Source organism: Typopeltis vanoorti, chromosome 1 (assembly GCF_054136105.1).
Source record: "Typopeltis vanoorti isolate ZY-2024b chromosome 1, IOZ_Tvanoo_1.0, whole genome shotgun sequence".
NCBI lineage: Eukaryota > Metazoa > Arthropoda > Arachnida > Uropygi > Thelyphonidae > Typopeltis > Typopeltis vanoorti.
The window spans coordinates 57,216,744-57,244,669 of NC_143549.1; the positions used below are offsets into that span (position 1 = coordinate 57,216,744).

At 36.4% G+C, this 27,926-nt stretch overlaps 1 protein-coding gene across 1 annotated transcript in view; it reads left to right on the plus strand.

The window, feature by feature from the left end:
* The window catches only part of LOC150110007 (monocarboxylate transporter 9-like), a 63,515-nt gene that overhangs the window by 27,087 nt on the left and 8,502 nt on the right, over positions 1–27,926 (plus strand). Inside the window, exon 3 of the mRNA XM_090390562.1 lies at positions 23,499–23,642. Coding sequence (XP_090246688.1) covers positions 23,499–23,642 — 144 coding nt within the window. The remainder of the gene's footprint in view (positions 1–23,498; positions 23,643–27,926) is intronic.

Genomic DNA, 27,926 nt, shown 5'->3' on the forward strand with positions numbered 1-27,926 from the left:
GAAAAGAGTCACAGAGTTAGGATAGTGAGTCTGTTGCCGCGGTATGACAGAGAAGAGTTTAGAAGGAGGGCCATAATCGCAAATGACTCTATGCAGGTCTTGCAGATGGTGTGGTGTGGTGTGGAATGAGTTTGATGAGCGAAAGGATGTGTACAAGATGGATGGCTTACATTTGAATGGATTTAGTTTGCGAAGACTGGAAAAAGGTGTTGCTGAGTGATATGAGAGGGAATGTGGAAAATCAGGGAAACTAGAACTATTAAGGAGGGGAGGAAGTGGATATACAGACATAAGTGAGGCAGTTGAGTGTAAAAATGTTTATAATGTGCCTGAGCTAGTACAAAGGACAAGAAATCAGAATGGGATAGTTAGTATAACGCATCAAGATAGGGGTTGGACAAATGGACCTCTGCATTTCATGTATACTAATACCAGGAGTATTAGGGACAAGAAGGAAGAATTTTTGGCCTCGGTTGGTTCTTCCTGGCCACAGGTTATTGGCATTAGTGAAACATGGCTGACAGAAGATGATATAGTTAGTTTGATAGAATGTGTAGGATATAATGTGTTCAGGAGGGACAGAGAGAATAAAATGTGGGGAGGAGTGTTATTGATGATAGCTGATGAACTGCACCCAAGGAGAATAGAAGTTGTATTGCAGAATAGTGAAAGGAGCTCATTTGAGGCTATTTGGTGTGAGATTGAGACTAACGGAAAAAATGTACAGTTGGGTGCTGCTGTAGACCAGGTGATGGAATAGATGGTGGAGATAGTATGCATAGGAAAATTTATGAAAATGAGTGGATTATTATGGAGGATTTCAACTATAGTAACATTGAATGGAAGAAGGAGAGGACACATGTGAGGAAGCAACTGGATTTTATTCACTTACTGAGGGATAACTATCTGAGACAGCATGTAATGGAAAATACTAGGGGCTCGAGGGTGCGTGACCTAGTAATATTCTTCTTCTTCTTCTTATTATTATTATTATTATTATTAAGAGAGACCTCCAGGGAATCAGAGACTCATCGAGGGAGGCCACATACTACACACTCCAGCTATCATACTTATTCTTGAATTCCTTCACACTGCTTGCACTCACAACATCCAATGGCAATCCATTCAATCACGCACCACCCTCTGAGAGAAACATCTGGCCTTTACACCCTTCTTGGCAGCCTTCATTCTCAGCTTCCAAGGATGTCCTCTCGTCCTTTCCCAACCCCTCCATAAATTGAAATATCCCATCAATTGAAATCTTGTATGAACCTTTCAGCAGTTTGTAAGTATCAATCATATCACCCTTCTTTCTCCTATTTGCTAGTGTCTGCAAACTACAAATTCTCAATCTGTCTTCATAATCGGTATTCGACAATCCTGATATCATTTTTAAAACTCTCCTTTTTACTCTCTCCATTACATCAGAATTATATCGGAAACCAGGAGACCAGACCTATGCACAATAGTCCAAGTGAGGTCTTATCAAGGCCTTGTAAAGTGGCAAAATAACATCCTTATCTTTACATGTGAACGTTCGTTTCAGCATTGCAATTATCTTTTGAGTTGTATTTGCAATCTTTGCCACATAGCTCCTGAACCTCAACTTCCTATATATTAACACTCCAAGATCTCTAGCCTGATTAGTTTCTTCTAGCCTAATCCCACCAATATAATACGACATTGGATAGGTAATCATGCCGAAGTGAATGACTTTACATTTACTGACATTGAACTGACAGCCATTTTTCCATCATCACAATTCCAGCTCATTCAAATCATTCTGCAAGGACTGCATATCAGCAGCATTCATCATTACCCTGCCTATCTTTGCATCATCAGCAAATAACTGTATGTCGCTTCTCAAATCCTTCCCAATATCATTAATGTACAGATTGAATAACAGTGGACCAAGCAGTAATCCTTGTGGTACATCACTTGTTACCTTAAACCTTGCAGACTCAGATACCCGTATACCACTTTTTGATATCAGTCAGTCAGCCATCCTCTTATCCATACTAATGTTGTATAACCCAAACCCATTTTTTCCAATTTATGCAGCAGTCTGTCATGTTATATTCTGTCAAAAGCCTTATCAAAATCCAAAAGTATCATGGTGTATCCATTCCCCTTGTCTAGTTGAATGGTAACATTGTCATAGAATGTGAGCAAGTTGCTAAAGCATGCCTTCCCTTAGTAAACCCATTTTGTTCATTGCAAAGTAGTGATTCACTGTCAACCCATTTCTGAATGCGGGCCCTAACTAATTTTTCTAAAATCTTCACCACTACTTCTGAGATACTAATTGGTCGATAGTTTGATACATCGGTCTTTGCACCACCCATATGCAATGGAATTACTATACGCAGAATCTTCCCTGTTCTGAGACTCATATTAAACATCCTAGTCAAAGTACTGATCAATTCAGCTGAACACTCTTTTAGCACACATGCTGAATTGATCAGTCCTTTGACTAGGATGTTTAATATGAGTCTCAGAACAGGGAAGATTCCGTGTATGGTAATTCCACTGCTGAATTCTTATTCAGTTTGTGCAGAAGCTCTAATACCTCGGCCTCATACACCTGCGTTTCTTCATCTAGTGAATAGGTAACAAGGAGCTCAATGTTGTGTTCACTAGGATGATAGCTTTTAACGAAATGGGCACTCATTAACTGAACAACCTCTTCTGCATCAGTAAGCCTCACTCCATCTGGATTTTGAAGAGATATTCTGTCATATTTATTCTTTCTTTTACTTGCAGCATATCGATAGAATTCTCGTGGATTGTTTTTTGCACGCAGAGCTAGTTTCGTTTCATAATCAGACTTTGCTTTCCGTTCAACAGTTGTGACTCTTCTAGCCTGCTGCTTATAACGTTCATAACGGACGTTATCCTTATGCAAACGGCATTCCTTCCACATTGTCCTTTTCTTACGAATCTCTTGCTTAATAAGATTACACATCCATTTGACTCCTACTCTATTTATTCTTCGAACTCTCGGGACACATTCTGATATCGCATCATTTAAATATTGTTTAAATGCTTCCCATACACTGTTGATATCCTTTCATCCAGCAACCGATCACATTCCACTGAACTTAGTGTACTCCTCAGTTGGTCATAATTTCCTGCTTTGTAGTTCAACATGTAACCTTTTCTGAATGGAACATTCATAAACTTAGTCACTTCCCAAATGAGTACCACATGATCACTGTCACCAACTGGAGGCAGAATAGTTATGTCTTTAACTGAAATAACCTCTGACACTATAATCAAATCGAACACTCTTTGACCTCGAGTTGCTTCTGTCACATGCTGCATGAGGAAGTTGTCCCTCAGCAGCTCAATAAATGCATCTGAGAATTTGACTGTAATGAATATGACCATGTTGCCACCTATTGGTGAGAGTGATCATAGGGTCTTGACCTGGGAGGTGGCTAAATGTGTGAAATTTTCAGTTTAGGCAGGGTACATGTGGAAATACCGTGCTGACAAGTATGACAAGCTTGGTAGATTTGCTTGGTTCAGTGCCATGGCATGTAAAACTGCAAGAGTTGGATGTTGATAGGGCATGGGAAGTGGTCAAGAAACATTTGCAGGAGGTTATGGCGGACTGTATACCTAAAGTCCGAATAGTAAATGAAGTAGGGGTAAATGGACGAATAACACCATTAAACATGAGTTTCAAAAAAGAAACAACTGTGGAAGGAATTTAAGGAGAAAGGCGACCTGCAGGCACATGAGCGGTATAAATCGTAGACCAGAAGGGTAACGAGTGTGGTGAGAAAGGCAAAAACGGATTATGAAAGGAAATTAGCCATGCAAGCTAATGAGAATCCCAAACAGTTTTTTTCAATATGCTGCTAGTAAAAGAAAAACTGTACACGGCAGAATGATTTTAAGGTACGCCGATGGTAGGGAGGTCACTGAATCAGTCGATATAGTGGAAGTACTAAGTGAGCATTTTGCAAGAGTATATCATTCAGGTGGTGACGTTGAAGGAATGAAGGAACCATTAGTTTATGTGTGAATTGTGGTGAATGAAGTGGAGGTGAATAGTCTATTATAGAACCTTAATGTGAATACATCCGTGGGATTGGATGGTATATCAGTACGGGTATTACGTGAAGCGGCTAAAGAATTGTCAGTGCACTTGACCTTGTTGAATCTGAGCCTCGGGTCCGGTTTAGTCCCGAAGGGGTGGAAAGAGGGGAAAAAATAGTTCCACTGCATAAAGGAGGATCCAAGATTACTGTTGCAAATTACCGACCGATCTGCATATCAGGAGTCGTTGTCCAGGTCTTGGAGAAAGTAATCAAGGGTAAAATACAGGAATGGATTGATGAAAAATGAGATACTGTATGGGGGGAACAGCATCGTTTTGTAAAGGGTAGATCATGCCTTAGTAACTTTCTAAGGTTTTATAACACTGCGTCTGCTGAACTTCATAAGGGTAATGGGTTTACAGTGATACTGCTGGACCTATCTAAGGCCTTTGACAGGATGCCACATGGAAGTGTAATCCGTAAACTGCAGCATATGGGAATAGATATAGGGATGGTGAGATGGATAGGAGGGTGGTTGATGGAAAGATACCAGAGAGTAGTTTACTCAGGAGTAGAGTCCAAAAGACGGCCTGCGATTAGTGGTGGGCCGCAGGGTTCTGTTCTTGGACCACTGCTGTTTAATTTGTTCATTAACGATATAGGGAAGGATCTGAAAATGAACCGTTTCATTAGCGAACAAATGAAACGGTTCATTTGTTCGCTAATGATGCTAAGTTGGGTAGGGCAAAAGTGAATGCAGAAGATGTCAAAATTTTGCAGGATGATTTGGATAGATTGGAGGTATGGGCTAAGGAGAATGTATGTCAATTTAATGTGGCAAAAGGTAAGGTTATGCATTTTGCGGTGAAAAGATTAGCAGCAGTATATCACACTGGTGGAACTGTACTCCAGGAGATTGATTGAGGCTAGAGACTTGGGAGTGTTGGTGGATCAGGAGTTGAAGTTTAGGGGACACATCGAAAAAGTGGCTAAATCAGCTCATCAAATCACTTGGATGCTGAAGAATACTTTGACGAGCAGAGATAAGCAAGTTATTTTTCCTCTGTATCGGGTCTTGTTAAGACCCCACTTGATTACTGTACCCAGATCTGGTCATCTAAGTTTCTTCTTGATGGGAAGGAGGTTGAGGGGATCCAGAGGAGAATGACCAAGATGATAGCAGGTCTATGGGATGAACCTTATGAAAACAGGTTGAAGATTTGTGGGTTGCAGAAATTGGTTGATAGGCGGGAAAAGGGGAGATATGATTGAGACATTCAAATTGCTGAAGGGTTTCTATAGGATTAATTCAGTGGATATTTTTGAAAATAGGATTGGTGGTGGGAGGACTAGGGGACATCCATGGAAGCTGGGCAAGATTGTGGTTAGTAAGAGAGTTAGAGCTTGGTTTTTTACTTTTAGAGTGGTGAATGAGTGGAATAAGCCAGAGTCTGTTGTGGGTGCTATGACAATGAATGAATTCAAGGCAAAGTATGATAGATACTGTGCGAATGTCGAATACTTGTGATGGAGATGATGTTTAGGGCCTCCCTCGATGAGTCTAAGGACTCCTTGGAGTCCCCGTGATAATAATAATAATAATAATAATAATAATAATAATAATAATAATAATAATAATAATAATAATATGTAATAACAAAAATTATCTCCTCATAGATGGTCTCCCAGATATTGCTAATATTGCTACGGAACATCTAAGAGACACCGTAATACTATTAAGCCAAAAAATTGGCTCTCTCATTGAATCAAAAAACACATCCAGTCAGTGCATCGGTGACGACAAAAAAGGAAAAGAGAAAATAATTCCCGTCCTTCTACCATTGTAGTGCAACTCACCAACAGTCCAACAAAAACTACAATTATAATAGCTATCAGGATTAAAAAACCAGTAGACAAAGATCTGAAAGTAGACCTCGACAATACTCCAATATACTTGTCCGAATACCTAATGGCATATTATCAGAAAATATTCTACCAAGCAAGGAAAGGAAAAGCAGAATAAAATTTCCAGTTTATATGGATAAGAGACAGCAAAATATTCCTTAGAAAGACACAAGACACAAAACTAATCGAAATAAATCTGTAGAATACCCCAACAGGCTGCCACATTGAAAGGAATATTGACAACTCGTATTGACAACTCGTATCAGGAGTCGTTGTCCAGGTCTTGGTCTCGTATCAGGAGTCGTTGTCCAGGTCTTGGTCTTGTCCAGAGAAGGAGCAGCACAACAACCAACATCAATGCAGACCATCACACAGAAGTAATAACCCCGGAACATGATAATTGCCACATTCTGAAATCAATAACAGAATGGAAACAAGTGACAATTCCCAAAAAAGGACTATCTATTCTCCACATCAACATCAGAGGCATTCAAAAATACTGGCTGACCCTCCAAGCTTATCTGAAGGAAGATAAAGACGAAATAGACATTTAATACTGACTGAAGTATCTTACGACAAACGAAGAGGCATCCACCTACCAAATGCCACACTTCCAACAACACAAACACTGCAGACAAAAAAAACGATGCGGTAGTATAATAATATTTACCAAACATAAACTAGAAGTAACAGAAATAAACTGTAAATTAGAATACACAGAAAACATATGTATCGAAATTAAAAACATCAAACAAGAAAACTCCCTGATATTAAACGCAATATACAGACCACCCAACTTAAGCACCACAAAATTCCTAGAAGAACTAAACGGATGGCTTTCGGCCACGGAAGTACGCGCTTCACAATACTTGATAATAATAGGAGACATTAATGTAAGCATTAGGAACATAAATAACAACACAGAACAAGACCTAGACCTATTATCGGCATATAACATAACCCCATCCATACAGTCGTATACACGAGAAGAGATATTCGGAAACACAACAACCTCATCCTGCATTGATCATATAAATATACGGAACCCTCCACACAGCCACACAGCAACCCCCATAACATGCAAACTGCAGACCATTATTTCACAGCATTACAGTTACACACTGAACCAGAACCCATAAAACTCACTGAGACTACAAAACAGTATTATAGCATTCTATACGAAACAATAGTAAACGATGAAAACAGAAAACACACTGGATGCAAATAGCATCTTTGAACTCTGATGAATAATCTTAAACTGGAATTTAACAAAGTATATAACAAAGCAATAAAAAAATAAAAATACGCCCCCAAACGAAAAAATATCAATGGATAACAGACATACACAGAAACGATGCCCTATGGAAGCAACTTAAGAACTCGCCGAACAATATCGCTTTAAAAGCTGAATACAAAAGGAAACGGAATATCCTAACAATACAGATTAGAACGGTAAAAACAAACTATTACAGCAACAAATTAACAACAGCTCAGAATGACATAAAAGAAACTTGGCACCTGATTAATGAAATGCTGGACAATATATACAGAACCACTACCTCAGAAACAATAAAACACAGTTTTGCCTGCGACCCCAAATCCCTCAAACAGTTGGCAAAAAACTTTAATCAGCACGTCGTGAACTCTGTCCAAAAACTACAAGAAACAACCTTTCCTCACACAAACGAACATTCTCTACTAGGTCCACGAACACCCCAGTACATGTGGTTCTCCACAGAATCAAAAGAAGAACTATCACTGGCAATTTAGTCCGGGAATAGACGGAATCAGATCAAAAGACATCAAGAAACACTCAACCAATCTACTTCCAGTTATACAAAAACTATTAAATAAAATCTTAAAACGGTATGTTTCAGGTCCCGTTTTAGGTATGTGTCCCGAAACGAGACACATATCTGAAACACTGAAGACTGCATTAATCACACCCATACACAAACAGGAAAAAAGAAACATTATAAGTAATTACAGACCCATCCCGACATTGTCTGTAATCAACCAAATCATGGAGCGCACCGTGCATCAAAAACTCTCCACACACGTTGAAATATTTCAAATGATACCCAAAACAAAATATAGCTTTCAAAAAAAAAAAAAAGGAACAGCAACACTCCTGGAAGATTTCACAGATCTAATAAACACTGCATTGGATAAAAGCAGAATAACATTTGTGGTATTCATTGACGTAACAAAAGCATTTGACACACTAACACACAAAACCTTGTTAACGAAACTAACGAATTGGAGGTAGTCTACTCCAATGGTTTAAAGCATACATGAAAAACAGACAACACAACACACGTATAGGATCAGCATACAGCAAAGGGGCACAGGTAACCTATGGAGTACCGCAAGGAGCTGTCCTATCTCCCATTCTATTTAACATATATACACACGACATAAGCCACCTTCCCCTAAATAGTAAAATCTTCCAGTACGCAGACAACACAGTATCCATTCACAACAATGCAAATATCGCTTACACAAATATGCAACACGTCAATCAAATCACTAACTAGTTAACCGAAAACGGCATATATATAAACCCTGGAAAAACAAAGCTAATGGTATTCAAAAACCCCCAAACCCTGCCCATAGAAACTAAATATCTCACTATCCGACACTCATCCTCCTATACACAAAGCGCAGAAACTAAAATCACAACCATCACACAGGTGAAAACAACACGCTATCTCGGACTTCACTTCGATGCTGATCAAAGTTGGAATAGCCATACAAACTACCTACATACCAAGCTTAGAATAATAGCAAGCCAACTATACAGATTAAAAGACATTGCCCCAATCCACATAAAAATACTAATCTATAAGGCATTATGTGAAAACATTTTAAGATATGCAATCACATCTTATGCATTCTGCGCAGACTACAGACTTAACAGGTTACAATGGTTGCGAGATAAAATGGTAAAACTGATATTCTTGGAACAACCCACTCTAATGCAGGAAACACGGACAAAACACAAAATATTTAAGGTGAAACACTTATGCCACTTCACAGTCATGTTAAAACATTACTACAGCCCAACCTATAGAGTAACCAGAACAACATATCAAATAACGAGACCACAGTCAACAAACTACATATCATATAAGTACAACAATAACAACGGCAAAAGCCACCCGAAACTTCTACGTACCTACCTGACATGATAAACAAACTGCCGTTCGACAACAGAAACCTAGGAACATACAGAGAGCTGAAACAGGCGCTATATAAATATTATAGCGAGAATGAAAATTAGAGCAATTCCTGTTTCTACACTCACATACACACACACACACACACATGCACACACACACACAAACCTATGATTAACCCCCTCTCTAAAACCATCACTACAAGAACACAAAGAAACGAACACAAAATGTCTAAATCCAATCCTATTTGCAAAAAAAAAAAAAAAAAAAGTTAAACAGTAGTAGCAGTTGAAGTCTTCCAAGCACGTACCAACAAACAGTAAAATCAACACTTGGCTTCCGACCAGTATAGAAACATAACCATGAAACCACCACCATCTATCATCTATTATCTTCCTCAGATAAGCTCTGCTAAGCTTCGAGGAAGAAAATTATTACAGTATGCAATTTATCTGAGACATAAAAAAAAATATTATTCACATTTGTAATGTATTATATATATATATATATATATATATATATATATATATATATACAGGGTGTTCGGGATAAATTTGACATATTTATAATTAATTATATTTTTCCGTAAGTTACATGTATTAACACATACTTCTCTTCATTTAAAAGTTTGGACCCTTCTTCATTCATATACAAGATGTCAGAAAGGATGGATAGCTGGAACCCACCTGAATCATGGAAGAGAATAACTTGTATCATGATGATTCGTGCCCGCCATCAAAATAAGGATATTACGACTGCTGCCCAATGCTCCCTGAATACAGTAGAAACAATCAGGCATGAACTAGAGACTTGCAATGGTGACTACGAGGATGTAGCAAGAAGAAAGATCCCTAGCAGACGATCTGATTGCGTTCGTACAGCAGAATTCCTCGCAAATCTGCAGGAACAGGTGTTGAAGAACCCTGGCATTGGAATTCGGGCTTTGTTCGTGGAGTTGCTAACTGTAGTCAAGCCCTGGATAACAAGGGTAGCCAATGGTAGGCCGTATGTATGGCAGCAGGATTCGGCCCCTTGCCACACCTCTGGGAAAAGTCAAAAATGGTTGTCTGAAAATTTCTACGACTTCACCAGTCCAAATGTTTGGCCTCCAAACTCCCCAGACCTTAACCCCATGGATTATTTTGTATGGGGCGCAGTTGAAAAAGACACCAATCGCACTTCCAGTAATACAAAAGCCCAGTTAATGGATAAAATTAAAACAGTTTTTGCGGCCCTTCCCAGGGAGACTGTAGCATCAGCTTGTTCGAGGTTCCGAAGCAGAATTGAAGCTGTGATCGATGCTAATGGTGGTTATTTTGAGTAAATCTTGTTGATAGTATTGTAATTAACTCTGCCTGTAATGTTTTTTTGTCAATTCATTAAATTTAATAGATACAAAGAAGATTTTCTTTTTCCTCACGAAACTGTCAAATTTATCCCGAACACCCTGTATATATATATATATATAATTATTATTGTATCTATGTGTGTAATTTATCTATCACATAATAAAATGTTTTAAAAAATACTATTATTATTATTATTATTATTATTTCAGCCTTGCACAAGAGTCCAAAGTTTCAAAGGAGAAAAGTTTCAAAAACGTTTCTCCAACTTCATATAATCATGATCATTATCATTATTATCATTGGTAATTACAGGCTTTTAAGGTCCGAGAATCCTTGTCTCAATGTCATTGCCTTTCCAAAACTTAATTTATTAGGATAAGGCAATTAGTCTCATGCCTATTGAATATATTTCGTCTGTAAATTGTGTATGAGAATAGAATGACCGAATTTTCTACTTTCTTGACGAAAAACTAGCAGCCAAAACCCTTCCACCACCGTACGACACCGATTAAAACTCATCTTTAGGTGAACAGTCCTTATAAAGATTCTACGGATCCTAGATGGAATTCGCTTCCGGGTAGAGTTTGAAATTCTTTGGCAGAACAGGCTAAGCGAAGTGGCCACAAAATACTAATTGAAATAATATGCTAAGAGATATTGATATTTCAGCTTATAGAAGTATAAACAATGACCTTTTTCAAGAAAGAATTTAAAAATCGACATTTTAAATTGTCTAAAAATGATTTTGAATAAATAAAAAAGTGTTTGTCCTCTGTCCCAATATTTTATTTAAAAATCGCTACAACTCGATTAGCGAAAAAAATCTCTTAAATTTCATTTCAAGTTACCAAATACCAAGCAGTATCTCTGTTATGTGTAACTAATTAATTTATAAAAAAAATTAATTTCTTCAAACACTTTAGATATTGTCAGCTGTCTCTACCCGCAATTTGCAGACTTAATATAGTCTATAGGCTTTATACTCTGCGTTGTTACGGCTATAATTCCAAAATGACAAACATCGATTATCTCACAAAAGATGAATAAAAATAAATTCTGTAACGCCCCTTTATTCGCATAGGAAGTAGGCAGAGCTTCTTTAGTCCTAACTTTATTTTTAAAAATCGGAAAGTAGTGACCTCCATCTTTAAGGGATCACTGATAGCGGATTAGAGGATATCAGTTAATCAACATTTTCAGGGAAGAAGTACAGCAGACCATCGCGCCATCTATATCTGTTATATCAGCCATCATTGTTGCAAACTATATAACGAAGATGCTCATTTCATCTCATCTTCACTAATGTGTGAGGCTTAATAGCCTATTACGATTGGTCATCCTATCAATTCACATTCTAGTAAAAGTATAGTGACAGAACCCATTATTTCACAACTGGCAACTTCGCTTCACTCGTATCAGAGTGAAAACTAGTATACATAATATTAGAGGTGTATGACCTATTGTTCGCTCAGACTTAGAATCGACATGATCAAAGGATGTGATCTAACGGATTTTTTAAAATATCATGATTTTTCATCCTGGCCATTGGATGATGGGTAAAAACCACAGCATCCTGCCAACAGGATGGAAAATGCAGACGAAAAACTGAAAAATTATCTAATGAAAAATATGAAATAGATAGATCCTCGTGGGAACTTACTTCGCATGCATTTAATACAAATTCGAAAACTAAATACAAACATTAGGAGAGAAACATTGACTTTTTCTCAACAGGTAGTCGAGATATTTTCAGTTATGATAAAATTTCATATTGATTGAGGAATTATTTCAGAATGGATGAAAGGGATTAGCAACTCAAAGATATAGGTTTCTGTGCCGTATTTTGAAGAGGTTGAAGATGAGTTAATTTTAAAGCTGAAGATAAATTAAAAATGGAAGAAAAATGCTTAAAATGTGACATAAAATATGAATCAATTCTGAAGCATCAATGTTTATTTTAATTTAAATGGAAATGATAAATTAAGGATTAGATATCTATAAGGCTACTTTCAAGGATCGATCAGAGGGAATACTGGGATTGAAAACAACAATCAAACCATAGAGAAAAATTACAATAAAAAAATAATAATAATTGAATATCATTGAAAGTAGCGGTGATCTCATTTGTGAGGTTTGAAACAGGGTCATATTAAACATTTAGTTTTTTTTTAGCCAGGTCAATGTTTAAAGTAACATGCTTATATGGCATGAATATATGCGTATATATGCTCGAGCATGCTCTATAAACATTCTCTTTTGCTTTATGAACTTATTGAAATGACCCTTCACTATTCAGTTTTCTTTTTCTATTTCTAATTCAAAATTTTATTTATCACTTTCCCTAAAATTTGGTGTAAATAGTTTTTTTACTTGTTCTGTAGGTTCTCCATTGATAATGCAGATGAATATTTTCCCCATTACTCCAAATTATAACATATGTTTCGTTTTATTGCTGAGTTTCATATCAAAAGTGTTACAGGCTTTAGATTTAGTTAAACAGTCTCGAAAAGTGTTGTTGGATTCATTTAGAAATATCACGTCACTTGCATCAAGAACAGAACTGCGTATTTATCTCGATATCATCTTTAATGCTGATTTCCTTCATAGTGACTCATAAAAGAGATCGTCATAGATGATTAATAACAAAGATAAGAGCGTACTCTTGTCTTACAGCTGACTGCACTGGAAGTTTGATGTACAGTAGTTAAAACTTTAGTGCAGGCTATATATTACTTTACAGATTATTTCATTCTTAATTTTCATTTTCATTTATACCCTTTTATCTTGAAGACGTCTTATCTTCTTATTGATGCCTTTTCTTCACATCTGAAACAAATTTGTAAAAAGAGAGCTCTTGCAAAGAACGATGCCTTGGAGACTCAGTAGCTGTTGAAAATATTAACTAATTCTGTACGAGAAGCATTGATGAAGTTACATGTAAGTATAGAAAATTCAGAACTCTATGGTCGAAGAACTTAAAGAGGCAGTCCTAGAAAAGAAGAAATCATACTTAAAGTTTCTAATAGTCAATCAGCAGCCTTGTGAAAATATAGAGAAAAATGTACTGAAATTGAGTGCAAAAGTAGTTCATAAGCAAAAGTCATGGAAGACTTTGGAAGAAATATTGAAGATAAATATCACGAAGATAGTCAGATGTTCTGGAGGATGTTTACAAAGCTCATATTGAAAATAAGAATAATGTAAAAGAAATTAGAGATTATAAAGGTAACTCAAAAAAAAAAAACCAAAGATAAAGATACAGAAGTAAATGATATAATATGATATCCTGTATATCTATAAATTTACAATATATCGAATGGAAGCCTTTGAAACTCTCTTTTTTTTCATTGTTCTTGCGTAACTCCTATGACTGTATGATAAATCTCTAATTCTTCTACAAGTTTTATTTCTTTTTCAGTGATCGCTCTGATGATGGAGCATATTTTTAAGTCTACTGCGGTGGAGTTTGTGACAGTAGTTGACTTTTCTCTGTGCCCTCCTGGTATCCTGATGAAAGAGTTGAACCTCCTTGCATAAAGGGGAAATACTCCAGTTCTCATGAATTTCATCTCTTGTATTTTTATTTATGTTTTATTATAGTTACTGTAATAATTTATTAAGTAGTTTCATCATTTAAGATAATAACTACAGAAAAAAATAGCATTTAATTGCATTATAGCAAAAAAAGTAATACTTTGTCACATTAGATGCGCAAATATACAAAGGGAAATAAAATATGTTAAACGTGTTGTTATTGCAATACAGTAATTTCAATATATTACTCAGATAACTGGTATATTTTAAATACAATGTAGGAACATTAATTTTATATTTCCTCTTCAATATCCAGTTGAATAATATAATGTGGTATTTGAGTGATTTTTAATTATTATTATTATTATTATTATTATTATTATTATTATTATTATTATTATTATTATTATTATTATTATTATTATTATTATTAAGAGACCTCCAGGTGGTCAGGGACTCATCGAAGGAGGCACATAATACTCGCACCAGCTGGCGTACCAGGTCTTGAATTCATTCTCTACCTGCATTCACCATCTTCAATGCTACTCCATTCTAATCACGCACCACTCTATGAGAGAAAAAAAAATCTAATCTAGTTTAACCTCCTTTCTGATGGCATTCTCACCCTTTCCCTCCCAACCCTCTATAAAATGAAAACTTCAACCCACTGATATACTATATGACCCTTTCAGAAGTTTGCAAGTCTCAACGATATCCTCTCTCTTTCTCCTGTTTACTACCAGCTGCAGTCCACACATTCTCATGCTGTCTTCATAATCTGTATTTCACAATCCTGGTATAATTTTTATCTCACTCCTTTGATCTCTCTTTCCAATGTGTCAGAAACACCAAGAAGACCACACCAGACCTGCGCACAACAACCCAAGTGAGATCTTATCAAGGCCTTGTAAAGAGGTAAAATGACTCTTAGTTAGCTTTACATATCAAGGCTCGTTTCCGCATTCCGATCCCCTGAGTTGTATTTGCAATCTTTGATAAATGGCCCTTGAATTTCAACTTCCTCTCTACAGAAAATCTAAGATTACAATCTGATTACTGGCTTCTTGCATAACGACATTAATATACTAGTAATAAAACATATTATATACTCATTATATATAATTGGAGAATATATGATTGATTATAAAATATTAGCATGGACAAGAGGATGGCTGATTGACAGATTAAAAGTAGTATATGAGGAATGTGAGCGGTAAGGTTTACTTTAAATCTTGCCTGCTCATATCCCTCACTACTTTTTAATCTGTCAATCAGCCATCCTCATGTCCATGCTAATATTGGATAATCCAATCGCATAATCTCGAATTTATGCAACAGTTTTCCATAATGCATTCTGTCAAAAAGCCACAGCAAAATCCTAAAGTAACACGGTATTCATTCCACTTATCTAAATCAACAGAAACTTTACTATAGAATATTCCATGCTGTTTCATCAAAATATGCATTCTCTGTAAACCCAGATAATAATAATAATAATAATAATAATAATAATAATAATAATAATAATAATAATAATAATAATAATAATAATAATAATAATAATAATAATTTATTGATTTTATTGATTGTTAAAATATTTACACATACAATTGTAATGTAAAAGTGAGGCGTATTAATCCCACCTACTTCGAAGCTTGGGTTAGCTTTAATGAAGAGAATGAGATTTAGCCTTCACTATTTATGTTGTTACTGTTCATGTATGGGATGTAGGTATTGGATGCTGGAGATTTGTGATGTGCATATTAGTGTTAATTGTATATCAACTTTGTTGTCATATTTTCCAGAGTTAGTGTTTTAATGTTCCGTAGTTATCTACATGTTTTAAATTTCTTGGTAGGTTGTTGAGTTGCGTGGGTATCTGATGTGATCTCACAAGAGAACCGTATGAGTTGTTGAAGGGTGTAAGGATGTAGAGAGTTATGACCTTTTATTCTTGACTACTGGTATTAATAAATTAAAGACTTAATTAGGTAAGTTAGTCAAGTAAATAATTGTTTAATATCCGACATATTTCTCTGACTAATATCTGTTAGCATTTTTAGGGATACACAGGTAAGCAATAGAAAGTAACAAAAACTAGGAAACTAACCGACAATTCTAAATTCAATGGTTGGTAGAGGCGAAGTGTGAAGAAAGGCCTGATATATCTTGTCTGTTATTCCTTAAATAGCTATGTGTTCTTTCTTTCTTGTTTCAAAACTTCTAGATGTCTGTCCGATGTAATTGATGCCGCATGAACAGGGTATGCTGTAAATTCCAGGGTATTTGTAAAAAGGATAAATATCTTTCGGGGATCTTATAAACTTTTGAATGGTCTCAATAGGTTTGAAGGTTACTCTGATATTATATGGTTTTAGAAGAAAAGCCAATTTTATTTTGCTTATATTATGGCTAGCCTCGATGTCACATCTCTATTCACAAATATTCCAGTTTCAGAAGTCATCGACGTCTTAGAAAACTTGTTCCCACCAAACATCACCAAGTTGTTCATGCATTGTTTAGCTTCGAATTATTTTACATGGCAAAATATCTTCTACAAACAACTTATTGGATTAGCCATGGGTAGCCTTCTCTCTCCTCCTTGTGCGACCTGCTCTTAGAAAATTTGGAAACTCAAATTTTATCCCAAATTACCCCTAAACCAACCAAATGGTTTATGTATGTTGACGACATCTTCATCATTTGGAATCACAAAAAAGAAGAATTAATGGATTATCTAAACAAAATTGATTGCTTCCACAACACTATCAAGTTCACATTGGAACTAGAAAAAGATAATACTTCCATTCCTAGACGTCCTTATTAAGAAACAAACTGACAATAGCATCAACCTGTCGGTATATAGAAAACCTACCAACACAGGACACCACCTTCATTTCGACTCGTCTCACCACATATCCCAGAAACGCAGCATTATCCATATGCTCAAAAAAAAGAGCTATACAGTGTACCACAGACCCTGGCGACTTACAAGAAGAATTAATGAAAATATCCAGAGATCTATTCCTAAATGGCTACCCCCACAAGACTCACCAACAAGATTCTCTTTAATGACTTACCACAAAGACAACGAGATGAAACCCAATACATCAGCTCTATAATAATTCCATTTGTTAATACCATATCCAAAAAAAAAAGCTCTTCTTCTAAAACCATATAATATCAGAGTAACCTTCAAACCTATTGAGACCATTCAAAAGTTTATACGATCCCCGAAAGATAGCCATCCTTTCTACAAATACCCTGTTCATGCAGCATCAATTACATCGGACAGACATCTAGAAGTTTTGAAACAAGAAAGAAAGAACATATAGGCTATGTAAGAAATAACAGACATGATAAATCCTGCCTTTCTTCCCACTTTGCCTCTACCAACCATAATATTGAATGGGATATGAGTCATATGCCCTACATAGAAGAGAACTGCCATTCCAGAACATTCAAAGAAGCTGCTACAATCGTCCGTTCAACAGGTAACTTAAAGAAGAATCAAGGGCTAATCCTACCAGATATATAGAAAACTCTTAGATCATTTAACCAAAAAGAAATGAACTTTCATGAAAATTACAATAAATATCTCAACAAAGAAAACGTTGTACTTGCGACACACGTATTGTATCAGGCACAGTGATAACTTTATATAATTTTTAGCATTGTCGGTTAGTTTCCTAGTTTTTGTTACTTTCCATTGCTTACCAGTGTATCCCTGAAAATTCTGTCAGATATTAGTCAGTGGAACATGTCGGATATTAAACAGTTATTTACTTGACTAACATACCGAATTAAGTCTTTAATTTATTGATGTAGAGAGTTGTTGTAGGTCGTGTTATACGATATGGGTCTCTGTTGTTTCGATAGGTGATGTTGAAGTAATTGCTTGTTAATGTTATATAGTGTTTCAGGTTTTTTATGCTCAGGATTCTGTGTGTGTGTCGCCATGCGCTGGTCAGATGTTTGTTGTTCGCGTGTGAAGTGTCCAAATCACTGCTGACACAATTTTCTTATGAATGTTTCTAATTTTTTTAGGTGGCTGTTTGATGTGTTTGCACAGACTCTTATACCGTATCAGAGTAGAGAATCGCAGATATGGTGATATACGAGTTTTTTTTATGTTGAATGGAATAATGTTTTTTACTTGGAAGAGTTTTGTTGCGATTATCCGGAGTTTGGTATGTAGGTATTCTATATGTTTTGTCCATTTAAGGGTGGCAATCTGTGTAGAGACCAAGGTATTTTAAATATGTTACAGGTTTGATTTCGGGACATTGGCAGGTAGTTTTATTGTTAATGCAGCGGTATGTGTGACAATTAATCGATACTGGTGCGAGGCGCATGGTTCTTGGGTTGTGTATTATCAACATCTGTGTTTTGGTGCCGTCGATTAGAATTGCGTTGTAGTAGAAGTATGTTGTGATTTCATTCAGGTCTTGCTGTGCTTTGGAGTGAGCCCTATTGATGTCTGTGTGGATTGCTAGTAGTGCGGTGTCATCTGCGTACTGAAATATTTCATTTCGTATGGCCATATTATGAACATCGTTAATGTATATTTTGAATAGAGTGGGTGATAATACGGTGCCTTGAGAAACACCGTGTTTTATTTGTATACCCCGGCTGTGACATGTACCTATTTTTGTTAATTGTATTCTGTTTGAGAGGTAGTTCCTGACCCATGTATGCAGTGTTCCTCTTATACCTACCGAGTATAGTTTGGTGAGTAGTATGTCATGTTCAAGTGTATCAAATGCTTTGGTTAAGTCAAGCAGTATAAAGACGGAGTACTTGTTTTTGTCGAGAGCTTTGTTTATTGTGTCGGCGATGTCTTCTAATAAAGTGATGGTGCTTTTTGTTTTCTGAAAGCCGTATTGATTTTGTGAGATGATGTTGTACTTCTGTAAAGAATTCTGTAGTCTGGTGTGTGTGTTATTTTTTCTAGAATTTTTGAAATGACTGGTAGCTTAGCTGTTGATCTGCAGTTCTGAATATCGTTTCTTTTACCATGTTTGTAAATTGGCGTAATTATTGCAGTTTTTAGTTTTGTGGAATAATGCCAATGTCGAATATTATGTTCACGAGTCTCAAAAGTATTGGATTTATTTGTTCAAAGTGTGTTATAAGGTCTGTGAGTCGTATTTTGTCTATTCCTGGAGTGGTCTTTGGTTTTAGTTGTAGGATTGCTTCTTTCAGTTCCTGTTTTGTTACGGATGGAAAATACATAGTTTGCTGTTGACTTTGTGTCGGTAGATGAAAGTAAGTCTCCACATACACCATGGCCTGTACGAATCCTGTTAGCCGTCGTCCATATATTCCTGGGCAGGTCAAATCCGGGTGGTTTTTGGAAGATGTTTATGTAATTATGAGCTTCAGGTGATACTACTTTGGACCACAGTGCATCCCACCTTCTCACCATACCTGTCATTGTGGCTAAGACGATTACAGGCGGTTTTTATGGCAGATCTTCTGGATTTTTATTCTATTAGATAAAGCATCTGGAATAAATTCATGTATTTGGAGGTTTTGGTTATTTAAAATTCTTTTATATTCACGAAGCAAGGCATCCTGTCGTCGCAGTTCCGGAGGAGCAATATGGCTCAGAGTGGAGAGCCATTGTAAGAGGGTATTCCTAACGCATTTCGTTATTAAACGCAGAGTGGAGTTAAGTTCAGCATCTCGTTTATTGACATGGTAACTATTGACATAGATAGGGGTACCATAATTTGCTGCACTGTAAACTAGATCCATAGCAGTTTACCGCAGAGTTATGGCACCTTATTTTAATATAGTACCACAAAGCTTTTAAACTATGTTATTTCTGGTGCGAACACCGCAAGGTAAAAGAGGGTAAAAGGAAGATGATGATGACTTTAGCAGAGATATTAATCAAATGCTGTTTATATGACAGACTTCTATCCAGAGTTATTCCTAGATATTTACGTATCGGATTAAACGAAATTAATGTTCCATCAGCATACTCTGGTTTTTGATTTACAAGTCTGTTATTGAGGTGAAAGCAAGAACATTCAGTTTTACCAGAATTTAGAATTTGGTGTTAATCTGCATTTTTTATAGAACTGCCATAAAGCCGACAGATCATTTGTCAATATTTCTTCAGTTTTATAGAACTTGTCGCTGATCGCCAAAGCTAGATCATCTGCATAAGCAAACTTCCTGCTGAATGTTTCAGGAATATCTGCGATGTAAATTCTTAAAAGCAGTGGTGCGAGCCCCGAGCCCTGAGGTAATCCATTCTTAAGCACTCTCTGTTTACCGATGCTTCCTCCGGTGAATAACCTGAAATATCGATCACACAGTAATTTGTTTAGGAGATGACCCAATATGTTACATGGAATTACCTTGAGAAATTTATATATGAGTCCCTCCCTCCAAACAGTATCATAAGGCGCCGTTAAGTCAATAAAGACTGCAGTAGTCTTCAGGCATCTTTGAAATCCTGCTTCAATGTAGGTTGTTAAGCTAAGAACTTGATCTGTGCAGCCGCGATCTCTTCTGAACCCTGCTTGTTCTATTGGAACACGTTCCAAAATTTTCTCACTGATCCTGTTCATTATTAGTCTCTCCAACAATTTGTAGGTTGCACTTAAAAGGGTTATAGGGCGATAGCTTTCAGTTCTGTCTGCTGGCTTACCTGTTTTAACACAGCAATGATTTTTGTCCTTTTAAAATCTTTAGAAACGCAGCCACTTTCAAGTATATCGTTAAAGAACTTAGCCAGCCACAATCTTGCATAAGGACCACAGTGTATCAGGAATTCATTATGAATATTGTCAAATCCAGGAGCCTTCCCCATTTTGATATTTTGAAACACCGAGGATATTTCCTTACGGGAAAAAAGCAAAGAGAATTCTTGATTCTTTTGAGTTACAGACTTCATAGCCTTTAGTTCGCTCTTTATAGCGGAGCTTAAGAAAGCGAAACAATATGAGCAGCTATCTGATTTGAATTGACAAGAGGAGATTTCTCTGGTACAGAGGGGCTTGAACCACGCTTTTTAAGTAGCGACCAAGCTTTTATACTAGAGTGTTTGAAATCTATGTTTTCGGTTATTTGAATCCACTTTTTCCCTACGAGCAGCGTTAGACTATGGAACAGTTCTCCTATATCGGGATCCTTACTTTCAAGGAATTCCCGATATAGGGATTCGCTTTCATTGGTCCATACAGACATGTATTCTTTTCGGTACCTCGAGGAATGTGTATTTTTGCCACTGCTATAACTATTCTAGTGAACCTTCTAGTTTTTGTAAGTTGGGGGAATTCTTCTATGGCGTGCGTCAAGATCCGCAGTGATGTTTTCCCAGTCAGCTTTTTGGGAATTCCATCTTGAGCTAGGAGATGATGTTATCACTGGAATTTGGGCTCCTAATTCCGTAAAGATGGGAAAGTGCTGGCTAATTGGAAAAACTTCATGAATATGTCTGAAAGACAATAGAGATTGATTTTTACTATCCGTGGAGATGAATATCAAATCTGGGTTATATTTCTTATTCCTGGCTCTTGATTTAAAGGTGCCTTTCTCCTTGGCATCAAAAACCAAGTGAAGACGGTGTTGATCTGCCCATTCAGCTAATATTTCCCCGTTTTGATCATTCCGATCGTATTTCTAAGGAGTATGATGACTATTGAAGTCCCCAGAGTAAACCGTTGGGTGTGAGTATGTCTGTAGAACATCATTTGGTCAAACAGTTGCAGGTGGTTTATATACATTCACAATCGTAATATCCGCTATTTTAACAACGATTTTATGGATTTCATCATCAGTAAAAAGAATATATCAGCACAGCATTCTCAATATCATTTCGGACATATGTTATGTTGCCGTAGCTACGACTGTAAGTAATCCCGAAAATGTCGTAGCCAGGGATTATTGCTCTAGATTTAACTTGATCTCCAGTTTTGATATGTGATTCCTGAATGAGAAGTAGATCGCCGTTTTTTTCTCGTAGAAGTTTAGAAAGACATTAACATACTTATTATTATTATTATTTTTATTATTGCATTGATCAGTTATTACTTTAATCGTTTCATACCAACTATATATGAATGCAAATTATCAAATTAATAATAAACGAGAAGTATGCACTTTTACATACTTAACGTACCTAATTAAACGTGCTATACTAGTTCAGTCTTTCAAACTACAGTAGTGTATCATCGCATTTCTTGGAATCTGTGTTTAAGCTTGGCTTTTGTTTCAATTCACAATAATTTTGGTTTACTATTTTCGGTTTTGGTTTTAGTTCACTATTTTATTTCACTATTTAATAGTGTAAACAAGTTGATATTCGTATATCAACTTGTTTACACTATCATTTTTTGGAGCTATAATATGGATACATCTCCAAGAAAGCGTTCAAAAATATATACTCTTTCTCAGCACACATCCATGACTCAAAGACAAATTGCCAACAAGTGTGGTGTTGGTTTGGTACTTTTAATACGACTTTAAAGAGGTTTAGGGAGACAGGTACCTTTTCAACTAACAGAAAAGGAAAATGTGGGAAAAAATGGAAAACTACACTCACTCAAGATCGTTTACTAGTTAGGAAACACAAAATGCATCAAGGATTGTCTGCTGTAGATTTAAATAGGGACTTGGCAGCTGGAGGGATTATAGTTTCTGACATGACAGCCAGCCGAACATTGTTGGAGGCAGGAAGGACTGCCAAAGAACCAAAAAAAAAAAAAAAGAAAGAAAAAGAAACAACTGTTGACGAAGGATATGCAGAAAAAGCATATTTCGAATGTTCTCCAGTATGGCATGGGGACAATGACACGCATATTCCTGCTCGGCAAGCATACAAATTACCTTCGTGAAGCCTTCTATGCACGGTGACACAGATACGAATGTTCCTATAGCCGACGTGAGGTCAGATTGTAGCTCTTTCGGGATGGTATTCCTGTTTCTGCGGATCCATAATGGTAAACATCGGTCACCCATTGCAGTTGCAGCCGTGGTCTACCTTCACAGCATTTCTGGGAAGCTACTCGTGACTGTTGGAATTCGTTCCACAGTTTGTGAATCAGAACGCCTAGCATGCAGCCATCTAGCTACCTGTGTTTGATTGGCAGGCCTGTAGTCTCAAGATGGCTCGCCATCTGTATTCATTGGTTAAATGGTGTCTTGCGGTGGTCGAAGAAATGTCTTATTTTCACTTCAGACACGGAAATGAAAAACACACCCACACACACCCACACACTCAAAAACGCTAGCTTTAAGCCGTGGTTCATTTGTATATCCCACTGGCAGCCCCATCTAATTTGTATATGATTATCAGACAGCTTTTTACATAATGTAATTGACTTTCATGTTTTTTTTTCTTCCTCTCAAGTTATCGCGATTTTCGTTTTGTTCCTTAAATTATATAAACCAGTTTACAATATAAAATAACACATACTTATGTTATTTAGTGCTGCAATCCAATGCTTTTATTACTTTTATTACAGCACTGTTTGCAGGAATGTTGATTTATAAATTCGGCTGTAGCAAAGTCAACCTGGCAGGAAGTGTACTGGTAGCAGGGGGAATTACATGCTGTGTCTTTGCACGAGGTATACTCTGGTTAACAATATTTTATGGATTCTTTTACGGTAAGTTATAGAATTCTCTTTTAAAAAGTTATAAGTTCTAAATGTAGGTATTTCCAAATATATACACTATCTCCAAATGAAAAGTCTAATTAATCTCATTTGAAGAATGCTGATAAAGGGTATGGCTGTTCATCTGGTTGAAATTAAATAATAAAAAAAACATTTTTATACATAAAGCTATCATCTAGTTTTGGTGTCCACCACTACCATAATTGGACATGTATGATTTGGAAATTTTATTATACATCGGAGAGACTCCGTAGCTCAGTCCATACAGACGCAATTGTTTGGTCGGAAAGACCTGGGAGTCGATTTCCGTCAGTGATGTGAGGAACCTTTATCTGGTCTCTTTCGACTAAAGGTGAGTTAGCCGGTCTCATGTGAATTTTTCACCGGAATCTTGGATTTTTCGTCCCCCAGAACAGGTAAACCTGCCCCTTGAACACATTCATCTATAGGACACTCCTGGAATAGGATTGAACGACCTATTCAGTGGGATTTCCGGTTTCGAATCGTAATAGGCCACTGTTAAATCGACATTCCATTGTTATATCGATGTTTCTATATGATTTCTTAATTATTTATGCTTGATTTGTTGTTTAGGTAAATCTATCCTTTCTTACCTAAAATCTTGTACAATCAAAATCCTACCGGCTGCTCTATTGTTATATATCTACCTTTCGTTATTTATTCTTTCTTCGCTTACTTAAATCTTATTCTTATATCTAGGATTGTTTCCTCTTCGGATACTGGCGAATTTATATTTTGCTGCGTCAGCCAGTATCCTATATTAGAAAAGATCCTTACTCAGGGAGACGATACTAGATTCTTAGCTTTCTTACACAATATCTTATTTAAACTGCCTTATAGATTTAGATTATTGCAGTCGTGACCTAAATCTATATTTATATTCACTCTCTAAATCCTTCCTGCCAAAATAGGTTCTATTTTTATAAGTGGTAAGTTGGAATCGTAATCAGGCATGACTCAGGTTCAGGTAAATATGACATGTTTATTGGAATATCTAAAACATAATACAAAATTCATACACTCAATTATGCTCAATACTAAATAAAACTCGAATTAAGAGGTTAACGCTTTCTAAATTAATTAAATCTTATTAAGCATGCTAAACACAGTAACTGCACATTGGGATAGATAGCAAATGATATGAAGTTAAGCTAAATACCTTTCAGTAGTATTACTCGCAAGAGAAAACTAACAAACATTCTAATGTTACTGAGATACTAAATTCTACTATTCTCATCGCATCAAGTTAATCCTATCACATACAAAATTACAAAAGATCTATTCCAAACAATTCTTCTTACTCTCAAAGGAGGTTAACTTTCTAAATAGAGACTGTCCACAGAGTTCTTTAGAATACAGTTCTTAACTTCACATTCGTAAACAATCTTCTGTCTTCTAATGAACTTTCACACAAAATTAGGGTAACTGCACCTTATCGAGTTTTTTCCGCATCGTTCTGCACCACGTGTATGTCTGGATACTTCTCATGTATTGGCTGTCCATACGCCAACGTAGAGGTTACGCTATCTTCATTCCTTCTGCCAAAAACGGACTCAAATCTTTGCGTTTCAGGAACAACTCGATGGGACTTTTCAGCGACGGCTTGATTCTGCTAGGACTGGAATTTTTACCTTCAGCTTTGCATAGAATCCTACTTCATTTTAAGAACGCTCGCAGCCCGACATCTCATCACAGACTTCACCCCCCCCCCCTTACGCGAAGCTGCCCGCTAACTTCCGAACCACCAAAACAGGAAAATGTTACGACCAGCGAGAGAGTCTTCCGATACGAACTCAACCCCTTATATTCTTCTATAGAGTGCCCTCTTTTCTCAGTCCCCGTTTTGCACACGGCCCTTATCTTTTGGGTTCATCTTTCGCTTTTACGACGCTGTTATACTTGGATTCACAGAATACATGGCAACGTAATTTTCCGGGTAAGCTATAGCCGCTAGCGTTACACTATAGATTTATGCCTTCCAGGAATTATTACTTAGCAACTTTTTAGATGACTCACAGTAAATTTTACATAGCTTAAGTGAGGCTTAAATTTAAATCAGATTATCTCTCTTTTTAGACATATTTAAAAATGAAATCTTAATATAATCACATCAGCTTAAATATAAGGCACTTGAAATAAAGAATACAAATTTTACATAAAGTGAAGAAGTTTCACTTTTAATTACAGCTGATGTGCAGGTATTTCTCTTTGTCAGCAAGTTTTATATGTTAGATTCCAAATGAATGATTTCTTTCCAAGATTCCTTCATTTAGGATATAACACCACGAAGCCTATTATGTAACCGTAACAGGTCACTAGGCCTAATACGCAAAGGAAGAAGAAGATTATAGGTGGGAGGATGCTATTCTAAAAGTTCTAAGGTTTACTCCGGTTCGGTTATGTAGACACTGCATTACTTTATATTCTAATCTTCATTCTTATCTCTCTCCATCTTCCAATCTCTTAGATTATCCCTAACGAATTGTTCATTCCAAACTCTGTATTCTGATCACCAGTTGAAGGCTTGTTATTTCTTTTAGTATTCTTCCTATCATTGCTGCTTCTAGAATTAAAACCAGGATGAAACCGCTTAGGTATATTAAAATGAGAGTTACTAATTTTAAGCAATAGCAATGAGCCTGAAATAGTTCTCACTCTATAGACTGGTTAAGGAGGGAAATTCAGGGAGGTGAATAGTAAGTAGCTGCTATGGCGTATAAGGGAAAAGTTTTAATTTCAATGCTAAAAGATGCTCCAACCAGTGCCATAAGGTTAAAATATCTTGGAGATTATAAATTACGTATGCATTATAAGATGATTCTGTTCTTCTATATTACAAATACAAGTAACAACAAGAACATAAAGTATTGCATATCGAAGTGTTTCACAAATGTTTTTTTTTTTTTATTATTCCAGAAAAGTTAGTACATCAAAGACTATTTTCTGCAGCAATTAACGGCACGACTATTGGGGGGGATTGTGAAGTAACTGTATAACAGTTACTTCACAACTGAAGTATCTGTAACAGTTATTTTGATACATTTCTCCACTAAAATGAACATTCAATTCCACTAGTGAATCGGGATATGTTGAACTAGTTCTTAACTGGAGTTATAAAGTCATAACCCTTTTTTTGAAAGTTCTTCTGCAGCGTTGTTTCGAATCCCAATTATTATTATTATTATTACTACTACTTGACACCTCCAGGGAATCCAAAGACTCATCGAGGGAGGGCATCTACTCTACGACTCTCTATCTCCACCATCCACAATCCACCAAGTACAATGAACCACAACTACACCAACGCCATATACCGTCCACTACGACGACTAGCATTTTTACAGACAATTACAAACATCCAAGGCCATGGTGGAATTCGAACCTGCAGCCTTTGGCTGGAGAGCAGATACTCTAACCATTCGGCAAACCAAGTCGGCCGAGTTATGCTTCGGAACGGTGAAATCTGTGAAAAGGAAGGAAGAATATCTAAAATATTTACCGTGGGTCATTGAAATTAATAAATGTATATATAAGTTTTACATGATGAATGACCTCCCGAGTGGATAGTCTGATTCCCCATTTTAAGGCTGTGGAGTGATCAGGAAAATCATAAATTTAAGTAGATGTTGATTCTCTCCATCATTCGTATATAACATGCAGAAACGATTTGCTTCTTGCCGATTTCTAAAGGATTCTACTAACGAGTGTGCTGGTGAGAAATAATCACTATATTTCACTAATCAAAAAGAAGCAGAGCATTCTATTTTTTGGAATATTTTTACGAAGCTTAAAGAATGCTGCTTTCGTCTACAGCAGTCGGAAACGAGCAGCACCTCTGTTGCAAAGATGACTGGTTAAAGATTAGTTTGTTAACTTTCAAGCATTCGAGAAATATAAAACGTCGGAATTCCGTTGAATAGTCAAACTGTTAGTTCATATAAATATGCAAACCTTTTTCTGCTTTTTCCTATCTACACTGTTGGCTGAATAAGGGGTGTCGTTAACATGGAGCATCACCATCTTGATACATAAATGATATTTTAATACAAACACAACTGTACAGGAAAATATGCTGTGGAATATATTAAAATGTGGCGCTAATTTCTCCAGAAATGCAAGCACCCACGCTAAATATTTCGGTCAGTCTACTGTCGAATCATAAGGAGAGAGCTCTCCACCAGGCATATCAAACTGAAGTATTTCTTTGAGAGATGATTCTTCTGTTTCCCTTCCGAGGAAACCGAACCCATGTGT